The following is a 13428-nucleotide window of genomic DNA, read 5'->3' as shown; positions in this document are numbered from 1 at the left end:
AAACAAGAAAGGTTATAATATTGTGTTGAAAATATCAGTTAAAAGTCACCGTGTTGTGAAAATACGCAAAATCAAAATAGAGTACGTCTGAAATGTGTAATAAAAGTCCTAAATATGTCCAAAAAACAAGTCATATTGAATTACGGACTACAACACATCTAAAAAGGCAAAGCATTATACGTCATAAAGACCATACAAAGTCAAAGTATAGTATAACCGTGGTAGAGACTTAGTTAAACACGTGTTAAATTACATTAAATCCAAGTTTGACACAACTTTAGAAGAGTGTTTGCACTGCTGATGTGTTGCTCCATCATCAGGTCCTCTTTAGCACGGACTACAGTCACTGAACGAATCCTAATCATAGGGAACAATGAGGAGACTCAGATTCCAATATTATACTGTTATTTAATAATCACATTTTCCTAAATATGTACATAACTGAATATATAAAAGAAGAGTAACTATCTGAAGAGTCAGATTTACTCAAAAAACGGATCCTCTGGTTTTGTGCGCTTCAGCTTTTTTGCCACCATTTAAAAAATAACCCTAACAGTAATAGATATTTGGGATTCTTCCACTATTCAGTCCAGCTTTAGTAACATCACATCTCCTGCAGATCGGATTATTTTACAATCCAGGACGGGTCTTTTTTAATCGTCTCGTTCTCTGGGCCCAGGATGGCCACACCACACGTCCTCTGACCCACACCCAGATATCTGTGGGGAGAACAGCACCAAAGAGACATGAACTATACTGCATTTCATCTCCTTTACCTGCAGGATTGTGAGTTTTCAAATGTCCGTTCTATCTGGGTTTCTCAACACGATTTGGATAAACGGTTTACCTCTCGGCCGCCTCCACCAGGCCTCTGTGAGAGACAGCGAAGAGCCTCTCTCTGTGACCCTGCATCATCTCATCTGAGACGCCACTCAGGAAACCACCCATTCCTGCAGCACACACACAGACACACACACCACGGAACAAGTGTCTGGTTACAAGCAGCACACCAAACACTGCTTCAATTTAAAAAGGTAATGCACCCAAATTAAGGCTCCAATTAACTTTTATCACGTTCATTATGAAGTTAAATAATTGTTTTCCTGATCAGGTAATTGTGATGGGGCATTTTCCGACACAAACTAAGTGGTTTCTTTAAAGTATCTGACCAAAAAACCTCAAATATTCACTTTTAAAGGACATAAAACACAAGAACTGAGTGGAGAAATACCACTTCGGCAAACGAAAGGTAAAAAATACATATAGTTCCTTAATTTTATCTTTGGCACAGTTCGACTGACTGTTGCCGGGCAGAAACACAGATTTTAAGAGGTCTAAAGATCTGACGTTGTGACACAGCAGATCTAATCCCTATCAAATCCTTTAAAATAAAAAATGTTGTTGCTCAGAAGCCTTGATCTGAGAAATGATCTTGTCCATTGCTAAATCCAGTTGTTTGAACCCAGTAGGGGGGGGTCTCACCTTTGCTGGCGGGGGCCACAGGTGAGTCCACGGCTGAGAAGACAGACAGCTTGGCTTCGTCGATGTCCTGCTGAGAGAACTGACCCGACTTGGCCCAGTCCACTCCTCTCCGGAACGCTGCCAGGGTCTGCATGGAGTTCGGGTCCCTGAGGAGAGAGGAGAGGAGACATGAGGTCAAAACCCACCGAGAAATCCTTATTTATGTATCCAACAAAACAAAGAGGGCAAAGAGAGGCAACACTTTTAAAATACAGAGTATTTCTCTTTGCAGGAGAGCAATTGTTGCTGCTGTTCATAAGTAAGGGCTAATGTGCAGCGAGGCGCTCATTATGGGGAAAGGATCACCTGACCCTTTGAAATAAGACCATTATCCCGCTTATTACACAGCCAGATACTAAACACACTCACGACTCGACTCCCAATATTAAGGGAAATTATTTGATTGACTTCAAAACAGTGCAGGCGCTAAGGGGGGGCATTCGAGGGCCGTGCCCCCCCTAGCGGTCATTGATGCCCCTCCTACCAGCTGTGAAGCATATTCTCGATCTGTCACAATCGACTATAATTGACGCTGAGTTCGAAGTTGCTAAAGAGTTTTTAATGTCACAAAAGCAAGCAAGCAAGCAAGCAAGCAAGCAAGCCCCCCCCCCCCCCCCCCCCGCCAATGACCCAATGCCCCTCCAGTAGATCTGCTCTGGCGCCGACTCTGCTTCAAAATGATCGTATTTCTTCAACTAAGAAAAACTCCGGCTGGAACTGCGACAACAACACCTTTAGGGCAGCACTGATGGAGGTTTTCTGTAACTGTTCACAGTTTCTGATCCACTAACCAGTCCTTAAACCCTGCAGAGCCCAGACCCTGTTCCTGTGAGTGTTCGCTTCCTGTCCGTCGTCTTCTGCGCTCCGTCTTTTAACCTCTTTCTCTTTGTTGATCCTCCGTAGCAACACAGCCGTCTGTACTCCTGTATTAACGACGTGTCACATGTTCGGAATTGACCAATCAGAACTGAGTATTCAACTAAGCCGCGTAATAACTGAGGTTAGCTATCATTGGGGGATTAAATTCATTGGTAAAGAACTATAGCTTTCAAGTGGAATACTGAACTAAATACATTTCTAAGAAAGTATGTTTGCACCCTGAAACCCACACACATTTTCCTTCAAAAACTGGACGTCTAACGGACGTAGAAGGTCCAGGGTTCTTGAAATATTGAAGTGTGATCAGTAAATGCTATGCTATAAGCTTTAGATAGTTTATAAACGGTGATCTGTCATTAATCATGCAGCGGTTTGCTTCTAAAATGTCCAAAACAAAGCTGAGTCCAGAGCTGGTTTCAGTGCGTCGATCGGCTCCCACCTGTACGAGTAAAAGGAGAAGAGGCCGCCTCCCATCCTGGCTCCGCCCCCGTAAGCCCCGCCCTTCTCCCGGATCTCTCCGTGGAGGAACTTGGACGTCATCATCCTCGCCAGGATGCACAGACTAGAGACAGAGGAGAGAGAGAGACGGTCAGAGGGAAAGTCCTGCTATCACTGCAGAAATACTCCTTACACTTTGATCTTTATTTGGGTTTATTTACCTGGCGTAATCCTCGTGGGCGAACGGGACCGTGCGGATGCTCTCGCTGACGAAGTTGATGGGGAACGGCATCTGGAAGAACGTCTTCATCTGACAGGGCTGGAAGTTAACCTCCTGGAAAATGAAAATATAGGAAAACACACACCGATTAATCCTGCTTCAGAAGGAAAGATCGACACACTGTCTTGGAAAAAGTCTCACAAAATAAAGACATTTCAGGTGTTCACATTCATTTAAATTAAAGCTGAAGCATCATTTATACAATATGTTGAAGGCAATATGTAAGAATAATAATAATAATAATAATAATATGTAATAATTATAATAATAACAACAACAACAACAACAACAACATTATGTAGTAATAATATTAATAATAATAATAATAACAAATAATATATTTTTGGTTCCTTTCGCAAATAAAAAATGTCCTTGTTTTTAATTCAAACTCTTTCAACGTTCCCTAAACCCCAGAAACTCCTGCTGTTTTTAGTTATCAAAGTACAAAATAAAGGCATACATATATAAATGATACACGGATGCTTAATTGGTTAATATTCAATTGATAATCAGAGATGAACTCACAGAGATGAGTTTCCTGCTCAGCCCGGATCCCTGTGGGTCGAGGGGTCTCTGCAATGAAGCAACACGTTAGTGATCAACATGCCACCATAACAGAAAATCTGACTGGTTTATTGGTCCAGTTTTCCTCTCCACGCCTCACCTCAATGATATTCGTTCTGACAGGTTTGCGCGTCTTTCTGTTTTCTGCCACGTCCTTCATGAAACTCTCCAGCTGAGCGGCGGAGTCGGGCATCTTCTGTGGAGTCGTGTTGATTGCACACCTAAAAGAATAAGGAACATGGACATAGATGGACTTTATTGATCCCTAATTGGGATTTTTTTGTCATTGCAGCATCATAAAAACAAGGCAATGTAATAAAATGAAATAGCATTTTTAAAATAAGTAAAAAATATACATTTGGGAGAAAAAATGTACAGAAAAATATAAACAAAAACAAAATATAAAGCAGTAAATAATATCTACGATAAGTGTGAAAGGTGAGGAATATTAAATAGAATAAATATAGAATGTACAAAGAATTTAAAGGAAACCAGCATCATATTCAGAGGATACAAAAGAACACAAACCTTAAAAATAATTTAGTTAAATTACAGAAATCTCAACAACATAAACAGCAGGAAAACTACTTTGAAAAATGGCTGAAAAACTGAAAAAAGTGCTTCTAATTCTGTTCATTTATCAGCAGGTGAACCCACCTCATGTTGTCGGGGTTCAGCAGATGCTTCTTGATCCTCGGTAGAGTCCGGATGACTTGACTGAGTTCCGACATCTCCGCTATCCTCTTCATAAACTTCACCTGACGTCCAAACACAACACAAAACAGCTGTTTCTCAAACTGCAGAAGCAACAGGTAGGAAAACAAACCCAACCGTCCGGCACCAATGAAATAACGAAGCCCTCCTTCTTGCCCAGGTTAATATCCTCTCAGGTAAAAGGGACCAATCATCGCACTGCATTTATGTGACAAACGATAAGATGTACGATAAAAGACTCCTGGAGCTCCATTAGCTTTCATTGAGATACACCTCTAAGTGTCCCTCACCTGTTCCATCCCTCCGAACGTCTCCTGCAGGTCTCCGGCTGGAGTCAGGTGTCTGCACGCTCGGGTCATGGCGTACATGTGACCGGAGTAAGCGATCCCATTGGCCAACTCCTGCGCCGACATCATCACCAGCACTCTCAGGCGCTCCTCGTCGTCAAAGTGGGGGCTGGAGGGAAAAAATAGAGCCGGCTCTGTTCATTGAAACCGTTAAAGTATCCCCTCTAGCTGCAGGTGATCTGAAGTGCTGGGAGGACGCACCTGTTGAACGTGTCACTCCACAGCTGAAACATGTGAGGGAGGTTCCTCTCCAGGCAGGAGGAGAACAGGAGGACTCCCTGAAGCAGAGAGACAATCAGAGACACAATGAGTCACTGCTCAGGTGTTGGAGGAGGCTCTCTCTTTTTGGTCATCTTTTGAGAAGCACGTGCCTCATTCCTTCCCTAATCTGATTAGTGTTTGGATGCAGCATCAACAGCAGCTTTCCTTTTATACTTTGCAGGCTTTAGTATGTTGTTGCAGCAGCAGAAGCACTGACCTGCTCGTACATGTCCAGCTGGGTGGAGTCAGAGGTGATGTGAGGGGACACGGACATCCCCCCCGTCCTCAGCTCCTTCTCCTGCGACTGCTGCCTGTAGTCCAGACCTCCGCAGCCCATCCTGAACACACACACACACACACACACACACACACACACACACACACACACACACACACACACACACACACACACACACACAGTATTTAAAATGCATGTTGGAAAGCATGTGCAGTCTGAGGATTGTTCTAAATATAGAAACAGTAACCTCAAATATTAATTACAGTTCACAGACCGAAAGGAAATCCTGATCAGCATAGATTTATTCGCAGAAATAAAAAAGGAAAAATGATGTTTAGCTGGATTAATGTTTCTTATTCTTTTATTCGACAAAATATTTTCAAGATATTTATTTAATTTGTTGTGTTTTTACTTCACATTTTTGCTTATTTTATTTAGTAATATTAATATTGTATTATTTTTGGGACATTTTACTATCACTTCTTGTGTCCGTATACATTTATTTATTTTACTTTATTTATTATTATTTAATTCCAATAGACCACACTGACAGATGCACTCACTTGGTGACGACGCTGCAGAAGAGCGGCACGTAGAGCCGGAGCTCCTCCGGCAGCGTGTTGAGGCTGCACACCGCTCTGAAGTAAACCAGGCCGTTGGTGGGCTGCTCACAGAGCTGCAGAGGGACCCCTCCTGAAGGGATTCAGAGGTGGGGGGGGGGGGGGTTGAGATCTTTATTAAAAACTCCTGACAGGGGTATCAAATGCAAAATAGCTACAGCTTAGTTAAGCAACGAAAGTCTAAAGTCCCAGGTTCCTCTGACATACATCATACTTAAGAAATACAAGGAAAAAATATATAAAAATTAAACTAAAATGATGTTAAATTAAAATGAGGAATAAATAAAAGTAAAATAGCTCAAAATTCATTTAAATTAAATTGAAAATTAATATAATATTAAATTAAAATGAAGCCAAAATAAAAGTATAATACTGCAAGAAGAATTTGAAATTTCAATCATTAAATAATATTAAATTACAATAATGTTTAATTAAAATAAAGCCCAAACTAAAAGTGTAATAGTGCACTACAAATGTAAAATTAAAATAACATTTAATTCAAATAATAATAAATTAAATGAAGCGAAAATAAAAGTAAAGTATTTTAAGTTCCCATTATTTCATTTTCATTTAAAATATTTAGATTGAACTTTTATTTTATTTATTTATAAGCCAAAAAAAAGCCAACAAAAAGTATGAAAAAGTGCAATAAAATGCAGAAATGAGTCATATACCTGCGGTGGTGATCTGAACAGGAGTGATGGGAATGGTCGCCTCAATGTCAGACACTTTGAGAGCAGGCAGACAGGAAGCATCCTGAGTTTTACTCTGAGCGGCCAGCAGCTCCAGACCTTAGACAAAAAAACACCAAACACTGTGATATCTCTCGAATTGAAAGACCCCTATATTACATGCTAGTTTAATCATGCACTTGCAGTATTTGCATCAGAAATCAGTTATTTTGTTCATCTCTCAGAGGCTAATTATAGTTATATCACACCAAGAGACTCAGTGATACGGACTATAAACTCCCACCCACACAGAAAGACAAAACCGAGGTTTTTGGAAACGCATTCCCTAAAGAAATGTCTTAAATATAATATTGTTCATTAGATAAGAGTGTGAACTGATTGAAACGTTTGTTACCTTTCTCATAGATCTCCTTCCTGTCGCTGTCGGACAGAGCCTGGATCTTCTTCTGCAGCTTCTCCTCCTCTGCCTTGGCCTGTTTCTCCAGGTACGCTTCATCTGGACTCATAGAGAGGGTCAGCCTGTGTGTGTTCTCCTGCATTTAAAGAAAAGAAACATGCGTTAGCTTTAAATCCTAAAGTCATCCAGAGAACAGAGATAAAGACTCAGTAAAGAGTGCATGCCCAACCTCCTCATTACCCTGCACAGAGACAGCTGCATGCCCCTTTAGTCCTCTGCCATCACCTTGCAACTATACAAACACGGTTCATTCACCTTGAAGTAGTGTTTGACTTTGTCCTGCAGGAAGCGAGGGTTTTCCTTCAGGGCCTTTCTGAACTGTGTGACGCTGTCGCTGATCTGCAGCAGCTCCACCGGGTTACCGTCATGATTCCAGGACGACGCTATGTACTAGAAACACACAAAAACATACAGGAATAAAAATAAATAAATAGAACAGTTTACTTTACGTCCATGAAGTGTCCTTGTGGTTGTAAAAACTAAATGAGGGTCACAGAGAAAGTGAACTCACCGAGGCCAGAGCGAGGCCGAAGTTTGTGGACTGGTGCTTCATCTGGATCTCGATCTTATGGAGGAGAGCCTCGATCCTTTCCTCCTCAAAGCCTTTCCTGTGATGGAAAAAAGGGATCATTTAAAAAAATAACAAATCTGCCTAAATTTGCAAGCTCAGACACAGAGCTGCGAGGCACACACTTCCAAATATAACTCCTCAAACGAAGCAGTACACATTTAACACGAAGCTCTGAAATAAGAACCAGAGCCCCAGATGTGGCTGGTACTCACTCTATGATGTCATCGATGGTTTTGCTGATGATTTGCTTCACCTTCTCCGTGTCCTCCTCGGCCATCCCCTGCAGTCCGATGCTGAACGACGCCTCTCTGGTGCTGCCATCGTATCTGCACACACAATAACACACTTCAACGTGCATGTAGTAAAATATGAAGTCAATAAGTAAGATCTCAAACTGAACCAGTAAGATCAAACTGGGACTGATCCCATTTAAGCATAACACAGCTGTTGTGATCTTAGTCACCCTGCGACGGAGGAGAAGTCAGTCCCTATGTTGGGTTCGATGAGAGCTTTGTAGAAAGGAGAGTTCGGCCCGGACATCATGAGAGAGGACAGCAGGCTGAGAGTGAATCCCTCAAACGTGTCCGTGATGCTGCAGAGGAACCAGGACAACAGATCACATGTTACAGAGCGAACTCAAAGCTTCATTTTTTAAAGAGAAGTGGCATAAAATATCTATTTGTACTGAGGTAGAAACCCCTAGAAAAGCTGCTAAAATGACTACATGTTGAGGCGTTTTAGCCCATTTCAAAACAAAAGCACTTTGTCCTTACTCTGGGTTTTGGTTTCTGACTCGCCTCAATTAGTTTCTTCACTGTTTTATTTTTCATTCATCAATAATGATTTGCTATCCATGCAGGCGTCAAACAAACAGAAATGATTGACATAAACCTGATTCATACAAAGATGTCACAAAAAGAGCTCACGGTCAAAGGAGTTCACTTATTCCTCACCCAACCTAGTCTCCCCATTGTCCTTGCTCTATAGGGACATCAATGATATATGTTGCATTATCACAGCCTCAGTGCATATTTAAGGACAGCAGAAGTATATAAAGATAGATAAATATAATCTAAAACATTAATAATCAAACAATAATACTTTGGTTAAAGTAAAAATGGCTCCAGCACGATTTCAGCCAATGTGGACAAGAAGAGGAGGAGAGACAGAGGAGGCATTGGCTTCAGAAAGTCATAAACGCTGTCCTATTGCAGAGAGTTTGAGCAACAGGAGGAGATAACGTGTCCTTACTCTCCCAGCAGGTAGCTCACACACAGCGTGTCCTGCCTCTTTGGATCTGGAGCCATGGCATCAAGGCCGCAGGTCACATGGTCTTCTCTCTGGGAGAAAAGCATGGAGAGTCACAGAAAAGTCACACAGTGCATTTCCAATTAGAAAGAACTATGCATGCACGTGATAATTTAACACATGATGGGTTTAAATGATTATCTGAACACTCTGATATGAGTGGATGATGGGCTTACCGGGCTGCTCCAGTGCGGCTGTGACGGGACCTCCGTGTTCGGGTTGATGCGCTCAAACTTGGACAGAGCTTCCTCTTCGATCTGCTGCAGATGCTGCTCCAGAGGCAAATCTCCGTATGTGAAGAACCTGGAAGACGTATTCAAAACTCTCTCAGAGGTGTCTCTGTGTGTGTTCTCGTTTCGCTCTTTTTAAGCCTAATGTACTTGCAGGATTTCTGCTGTTTGAGTTTGCATCGTCATGGTTGATGCATGTGTTGTTTTTATTATTAGTTAGAGTTTCATGGGAGCGTGTTATTACCCGCATGTAACATTTTGAAAGCTGCATAGATAGAATCGGAGGATGAAACCCTCTTTATTGTCACATACATGCACACAGCAGAGCACACACAGTGAATTGGTCCTCTGCATTTAACCATCCTAGTACTAGGAGCAGTGGGCAGCTATTGTGCAGCGCCCGGAGAGCAATGGGGAGGGGGGATTGGAGGTGTCCGGTGCCTTGCTCAAGGGCACCACAGCAGGGCCTAGGAGGTGAACTGGGACCTCTCCAAGTAGCAGTCCACTTTCCATATTTCAAGTCTGTTCGGGGACTTGAACCGGCGACCCTTCGATTCCCAGTCCAAGCCCCTACTGACTGAGCCACTGCTGGACAAATGGATGGATTCTGTCCTGAGTTTATGCGTAAGAAAGATAATAAATAGTAGTCTTCCTTTATATGATGGACGGTTAAGGGAATTGTTTGACGTTTTACTGCTGTGAACATCAAGGAGAATTTAAACTATCCTGCATCTACAGCAGGAAATGATTCATCACAACAACAAAAACCAGACTGAGCTGTGAGGATTATTCAACACGTGTTTCTGTTGTTTTCTAAGCAGTGAATGTGTGCGTGTGTGTGTACCTGGCGTTGCTGGGGTGGTAGTGTGTGGCGTGGAACTGCTTGAGTTGCTCCCAGGTGAGGTCGGGGATGGCGAGCGGCTCCCCTCCCGACACCACGGAGTACGTGTGGTCCGGGAACAGCTTGTTCTGGAGGTGCTGGGCGTACACACTCTCGTTTTCAGACTGCAGGAACACACAGAAATACACTCACACATCAGTGTGTCATACTCGTTGTTAGTTACTCACTCAGAGATGGATAGTGTAAACACTTGGTCTTGTGTTTAACACACAGTATTTCAACTTCAAGGGTTTATTGTATCCCGTGTCATCATCATCTACTGCTTTTTGGAGCTAATTTAGTTCAAGGAGAGCTCAATATTATTGTTTTTATTGACCTTCTTTAGAGGTCAGAGAGTGATTCATTATATTAAAGTTAAGATAAAGCCCCTGTGTGTATAAAAATGACATCATTATATGGAAGAGATTATTTCAATGCATTTAAAATGGGTACAGATTGACTCACGAAAGCGCCCTTCATCTCATTGAACACGACTCCTTTGAACACCAGAGGGGTGCTGAGATCTGTGGGGTCTTCGTGCTCCAGCCTCCAGCCCTCCTGCCTGCAGAATCAATCAGAGCAGTATGACTGTTACCAACCTGCAGAGTGGCTCTTTATTACAATCACAAGCAAGTCATTCAGGGTAACTTTGTCCACCTTTTCTACAAAAATAATACTGAGCAGTTTGAGCCTAGTGAACCACTCACCAGAAGTCCTGCTCTCGTAAACAAGGGAAGAAAACTGCATCCAGATACACCGACAGAAGGTTCTGGAAGTCCTTCCCATTTTGTGTTGAGAACGGATACATGGTGTAGTCACTGGCTGCAGGAAAATAACCAATAACTAAGCATGAAGTGGTTTTTCTCACATTTGAAGTAAAAAGAAGGTTCCTGTTTATTCAAATAATCAAAACTTTACATCCATTTTACAAGAATGCACAAAGTCAAACAATATAATCAATATCAGCAGGTGTAGCGTATGTGTAAACAGATGTTGTTTTACTGTACTTTTGCAGGCAACGATTTTAATAGTTAAATCCCTATAATAAAACATCAGGAAGTCCAAACATATAAGATACGACGTATAAAAAACTCAAAACCTTGGATAAGTACGCTTTCCTGACTCCTTTGCTCACACACTCAGAAGTCACTCCTTATTTTTGTGTACCTGTGAAGGCGTTCATGAAGGTGGACAGAGAGCGTGTGAGCATCTTGAAGAACGGGTCTCTGCAGGGATACTTTTCAGATCCACACAGCACCGTGTGCTCCAGGATGTGAGGGACGCCGGTGCTGTCCATCGGGGTCGTTCTGAACTGCACACTGAAGGAGGATAACAAGAGGAAGAAGCATCCAACGTACCCTGTTAAAGATCTGTTGTCGTGTATGAATATTTTGAACTGCTAAAACACAAACCTGAAGAGGTTGTTGGCGTCATCTCTGGCCGCATGCAGGTACTGAGCTCCAGTTTTATCATGAGTCAACTTCACTGCTGTGAGGAACAAGTCAGGGACGACCACAACCTGGGAGAACAGAAATTAGAAAATGACATTTTATCTTAAAGCAATCTACTCTTTTACGAAGGTCCAAGGTCGCGTCTCCGCCGACGAATCAAGCTTTTTACTAATTGTTGTTACTAGAAGGTCAATCAAATCATAATGAGACCCCTAAATCATACTACTCTGAGTGAAGCTGAGTTTACCTCTCTGACTGTAAAGCCGCTGATTTTCTGTCCTGCTTGGTACTGACAGGCCCTCTCTTGTGCTTTGGTGCTATTCAGCCTCCATGTGTGCTGCTGTCCATTGAAACTGCAAAGACAAAAGGGAATAATGCGATGAATAACACACCCATCTTTGCACAAACTCATTCAGATATCTCGATATAGTATAGCAATGAATATCCTGTGAATTGCATGACACATCCCCACAGAACGATGCAGCTTTGGAAAACAATTGTGCATCTTAAATAAAAAGTTGTCCTCTTCCAAAATGTGTCGGTACAAAATGTAGTGCAGCCACACAAGATCCATGTGGGTTAAAGACTTAAAGATACTAAAGAATAAACAAGCATGATGTGGATTTGACTCATCTTACATGGCAAACAATGCATTTCCAAAGTGTGCATTGATTTCAGACCATATGCAAAAACCCTCTACTGCATGGCATATCTTGTTTATTATTAACTTACACATTCCGACAGAAGGAGAACACTTTATAATAAAGGGTACGTTTAATTGGAAGCTTCCTAAATATTGCAAATGCCCATGTGGAGCTTAGATTTAAAGATGATGAAGATAAGAGATAAATGAATGGGAAGTTACCATGCACTTTGCTGCTATTGGTTTATCTCTTATTGCAGATAATGCATTCACAAAGTGTCTATTTCAGATAACATGCTAACATATACATTACTCCAATGCTATATATAAGGAAGGTCACATAAACAATGTGTGCATCATCAATATGGGCTCGGGTGAAACCGTTAGCAATATGTATTTCAATCCACAGTCAAACGTTTTTCTGAATTTTAAAACATATGAACTATAAACAGTAAGGTTAGTGACATAAACACTACGTGATGCGTTTTCATCTGTGGTTACATCAGCTGTTTCATCAGTTTAAACGCTAACCCTTGTCCCATTTCGGCAAATTCAGAGCCCTTTTTTTCCCTAAATATCACACGGTATCCAGTCATGTTGTCACAGGCAGTCAGTGAATGCTGTCGTGACACCAAAACGTCAACGACATACAAAAGTACCATTTCATTTATTAAAATACCAGGTTTGTGTAAGCTAGCTTGCTAACTTACCTCAGATATCGAAGTTTTTGGAGCACAGCCTTCGTTTGCCGAAACATGGCTTTGACAGTCACAAAATGATTGCTATCCAAATTTATTCGGCTTTAAAAACTACACTGTTTTAAATATTTTTCAATAATTGCACATTATTTCGTATCGCATCTCAGGTCATGCCGTGTCTAGTACCGTTCACACATTGGATTAGTTGCACACGTAAAACGTGGCCACAACAATTGCGCAGATCATAGATCTAACAGTCATGTTCTGTGCAGTTACACCCATCCCTATGTCATATAACTCTACACTCAGCAATTTTCGACACCGGTAAGCAGACCGTTCAACCTACAAACATGCTTGTATCTGATTGGTCCAGCAGGAATGAACAGCAGATATGATTGGCTAAACAAAATATCAGCACACCATGACCGGCGTATGGCGTTTTTGAAGGGCAGCGATATTTGTATACATATTTAACACCAGCATAACACTTTAACTTCCTCCAACTTCAGATGAAACGTAATTCATTTAAAAACGACCTAAGGATTTGATCACCCGTTATTTTTCTTAAATTGTAATTATGCTTCTTATCCAGCAGATGCTGCTAAAACATCATATTTGGCGAATAGATAACACTAT

General features: G+C 41.6%; 1 protein-coding gene across 1 annotated transcript; it reads right to left on the bottom strand.

The window, feature by feature from the left end:
• Positions 1-388: 388 nt before the first annotated feature.
• pitrm1 (pitrilysin metallopeptidase 1) lies at positions 389-13035 on the bottom strand. The gene is made up of 27 exons (XM_063885103.1): positions 12805-13035; positions 11699-11804; positions 11413-11519; positions 11168-11319; positions 10708-10822; positions 10466-10562; positions 9965-10125; positions 9067-9193; positions 8834-8922; positions 8046-8174; positions 7795-7908; positions 7523-7619; positions 7267-7401; positions 6949-7087; positions 6537-6653; positions 5806-5935; positions 5222-5342; positions 4945-5021; positions 4687-4852; positions 4340-4440; positions 3783-3903; positions 3644-3691; positions 3060-3172; positions 2840-2962; positions 1483-1628; positions 848-950; positions 389-719 (listed from the first exon to the last, which is right to left on the bottom strand). The coding sequence occupies exons 1-27, from the start codon at positions 12849-12851 to the stop codon at positions 626-628; spliced, it is 3075 nt and encodes a 1024-aa protein (XP_063741173.1). The 5' UTR covers positions 12852-13035; the 3' UTR covers positions 389-625.
• Between the last annotated feature and the right edge of the window lie 393 nt (positions 13036-13428).

The sequence above is a fragment of the Eleginops maclovinus genome, chromosome 6 (genome assembly GCF_036324505.1).
Source record: "Eleginops maclovinus isolate JMC-PN-2008 ecotype Puerto Natales chromosome 6, JC_Emac_rtc_rv5, whole genome shotgun sequence".
Classification (NCBI taxonomy): Eukaryota; Metazoa; Chordata; class Actinopteri; order Perciformes; family Eleginopidae; genus Eleginops; species Eleginops maclovinus.
Note: the sequence above shows the minus strand (reverse complement) of the source record. Positions and strands in the feature narration are given on the sequence as shown.

Bases quoted from the DNA above. Each gene is read 5' to 3' on its own strand.
- pitrm1 (XM_063885103.1), bottom strand. From the start codon at position 12,851: ATGTTTCGGCAAACGAAGGCTGTGCTCCAAAAACTTCGATATCTGAG. The intron at 11,805-12,804 runs GTAAGTTAGCAA...TTGTCTTTGCAG, and splicing joins CAAAAACTTCGATATCTGAG to TTTCAATGGACAGCAGCACA. The intron at 10,126-10,465 runs GTGAGTCAATCT...GTGTTCCTGCAG, and splicing joins ATGAGATGAAGGGCGCTTTC to TCTGAAAACGAGAGTGTGTA.